The 3,283-nt window shown below is 33.0% G+C and overlaps 1 protein-coding gene across 1 annotated transcript; it reads right to left on the reverse strand.

The window, feature by feature from the left end:
* On the reverse strand, positions 861-2,267 carry LOC107622035 (peroxidase 44-like). Its single transcript, XM_016323970.2, has 2 exons — positions 1,916-2,267; positions 861-1,746 (listed from the first exon to the last, which is right to left on the reverse strand). The coding sequence occupies exons 1-2, from the start codon at positions 2,114-2,116 to the stop codon at positions 982-984; spliced, it is 966 nt and encodes a 321-aa protein (XP_016179456.1). The 5' UTR covers positions 2,117-2,267; the 3' UTR covers positions 861-981.

Consider the following 3,283-nt stretch of genomic DNA (forward strand, 5'->3'; position numbering starts at 1 on the left):
AATTTTCTCTCCTTTACTGCCTTTACCTTTAATAAAATAAAAAATAAAATAATAATCTAACGGCGTAGGCTTAGATCGTTGAGACTGTACCACTCATAATTTACTTGTCTTTCACTTATTATAGCAGAAGAGGGAGGTAAATGGGTTAGGACATGCTATTCCATAGAGTAAACAGACACTAAAGTTTGGAATTAATTGAGATAATTCATACATATTGCCTGGTCTTAAGAAATAAAACTGAAGTATGAAGTCATGAATAGTAATGAATAAAGTAACTTAAAACGGCCTTTCATACAACAATCACAATCATAAAAGCAAAACTACGACTAGGGTTTTGTCATTTTGGTTTGGGACTTTCAATGATTTGCTTTAGAAGGAGGCAAGAAGGGGGCAAGAATGATTAGAAAAATTAGAGAAGATGAAAAACGATTGATTTTTTATTTTTTTGATATGTTTTACTTTGCTTTAGAGGGAGGGGCGAATGATTAGAAAAATTGGAGAAGATAAAGAACGATTGATTTTTAGTTTTTTTTTTTTATGTTTTTATTTTGTTGTTTAAATTATTTGAAACTATACGATTAGAATTAATTAAATTCTAAAATTTGATTAATTTAAAAGGGTATTTTTGTCTAATCAAATAAAGTAAGAATATTTAAGACTTTTTATAAAATTAAACAAAAAATATTTTTTATTTTTATTTAATTAAAAGGGTGTATTAGTAAAAGTGGTGATATAATATATATTTAAAAAAAATTAAATGCTGATGTAGAAAATAAATTCCATATGTCTTATTATTACTTATTTATATTTTAAATGTATCGGTACCTATGAATTTATCACCGTACCATAGCAAACACCAATTACAAATAGTCAACATTAGTATTAGTATTCATCTTAGCTTGAAGGCACAATTATTATACAATATACACTCACTCGTTCATTCATTCTATTCTATAAAGAGGGAATTAATTAATTAAGTAATTAATTAAAAGCCCTGCAATTCCTTCGAATCTCTCCTTCATTATCAAGCCAAACATTAACAGCAGACAATTTTATCATGGCATTTGCAAAATTCTGAAACAAGATATCACCATCCGTCGCAAAACGCGAAACCATGTCTCTGGATGATTCGTCCATAGCCAGCTGCTGATCGAAGTGAAGTATGCCTCTCCTCTCAAGAATTTGATTACAAAATCTATTATCAAACGCAAACGGCGTGTTTAGGTCCAAAAACACGGTCGGATCGTTCGTGGCCGGCCGGTTCGACGATCCACATAACTGCACCAACCTTGCATCCAAATCAGGATCCATGGTGGGATCAACGCTTCCTCCTCGAAAGCTCGAAAGCCTCTCGCGAAACATGCTACAATGCGCCACTCCAACTGAGTGTCCTCCTCCCACCAGCGTCACCATTTCTATCAGCGAAAACCCCTTTGCCGCGAACGACTGCATAGCTTCCGACACCGACAGTGTCGGCGACGGAAGTCTCACTTCTTTTGGGTTCGAAACTAACCCGTCTCTTCTTCCCGTCGGGACATTGTAACTTGGTCCGCCGGCTAGAGCCACTGCGTCTCTCGTCGCCAGTGATATGATATCTGCACACGACACCGTTTCAGGGCAAGCTCGTTCCAAGATACTCTTAGCGTCGTCAATGACGTCGTATCCTCGAACGGTTCGGTTCGGCACTGCATCTTTCTCCGATGACCTGTTCCCCGTTGGATCTATTAGCAACGACGCATCACATCCCTTGGAGACAAATACAAAATAAATTAACAGAATTTTAAATTTTAAACTACGCTAACAAACTAATAGAATTTTAAATTTTAAACTTTTTCATGGACTTCTGAAAATAGTTGATTCAATAATATTTATATTATTTATTAGTATAATATTAGAAAGATAGCTTATTTTATACTCGAACAAAACAATCATGAAAGTGCATGCGAAGCAAAGCGGCGGTTATGGATCTGTCTTTGTTGAAATGCCTCTGAACAACATCACGAACAATTGCCTCCGCTTTTGGACAACTGACACCATAGAAGCCAAGCCTTAGGTTTGCAAAGACGAAAGGGAAGACACAACAGGAGGTTATTATTATTAGGATGGTGATCTTCATTTTCAGCGTGGTGCGGTGCTACTGCTCCTTCTGTATGTTTCCTTCGTCTTATTATATATAAAAGACAACATCAAGTTAATGTAACATTAACTAGTATATTTAGTAGAAGTTTACTCGGTGGAATTTCTCATCGAATCTGAATCTCTGAATCAAAATCAGCATATAATTCAAAAGTGTGGAATATATACAAATCGAAGGGTACGATTTCTATACTTTAAAATTTTTTATTTTTTTAATAGAAATTTCTCAGTCTGATTTATGTTTTCTCACAAATCTCTCGGTCCGATTTCATAAATTCCTCGGTTCGATTTCTATTTTCTCATAAATTAGACGGTCCAATTTTTGTTTATCTAATTAAACGGTTCCACATTTAAAAATAACACCCCATCAACCCACAATTTAAAAAAATACTGTTGCTACTCCAATATCAAAAACAAAATCTGATTTTGTGTTATTGCGTGACCATTATTATTAACTAAATTCTATAAATGTTATTTTACTTTAACACTACTCTTCACCAATACTATAAGCTAAATTAAAGGACCTTTTTTAGTTGGTTCCAAACTTCTAATATAAAAAAAAGGTTATTTTAATTTAAAGTCTTATGGTCAATTTCAGGTAATTCTATCTAGCTAGTCATGACTCATGAGGATAACGTCATATTCAAAATAGATATTAAGAGTATCAAACAAGAAAACTATAATGAGTTTGACGCCCAAAGTAACGGTGATCGTAAATTCAGGGTGGTGATTCTTAACTTTTTGTGGAATTTCAAGAAGATTATTGTCAACACTATTTAAAAATTCAATAATTCTATGTACACATTGAACATAAATTAAATAATATATACAAATACATTGTAATTGAGTTAATTTAATGACTGAATTTTTGTATATATATTTTTAAAAAATTAAATACATTGCAAAGCCACATTTATGGATGGGGGTATTATTATTTTGCATTTACACTACACGATAGCGTGGTCTATCAGAACTAGTCATAACTTATTCACGTTGCCACCATTATTCATCTGAACTTGGTTCATTTTTGTGTTACCCTTGAACGTTTTCCTCCGTAAATTTTGTTGTTGTGGAAAAGTTTTTTTAATCTATATATTATTGCCAATAATACTTTGTTTGGGCGTTAAAACTTAAAACAAAGTTGTTG

The sequence above is a fragment of the Arachis ipaensis genome, chromosome B10 (assembly GCF_000816755.2).
Source record: "Arachis ipaensis cultivar K30076 chromosome B10, Araip1.1, whole genome shotgun sequence".
NCBI classification, from domain to species: domain Eukaryota; kingdom Viridiplantae; phylum Streptophyta; class Magnoliopsida; order Fabales; family Fabaceae; genus Arachis; species Arachis ipaensis.

Coding starts and splice junctions, on each gene's coding strand:
- LOC107622035 (XM_016323970.2), bottom strand. CDS start 2,116: ATGAAGATCACCATCCTAATAATAATAACCTCCTGTTGTGTCTTCCCT. Junction 1,747..1,915: donor TTCATGATTGTTTTGTTCGA/GTATAAAATAAG, acceptor TTTGTCTCCAAG/GGATGTGATGCGTCGTTGCT.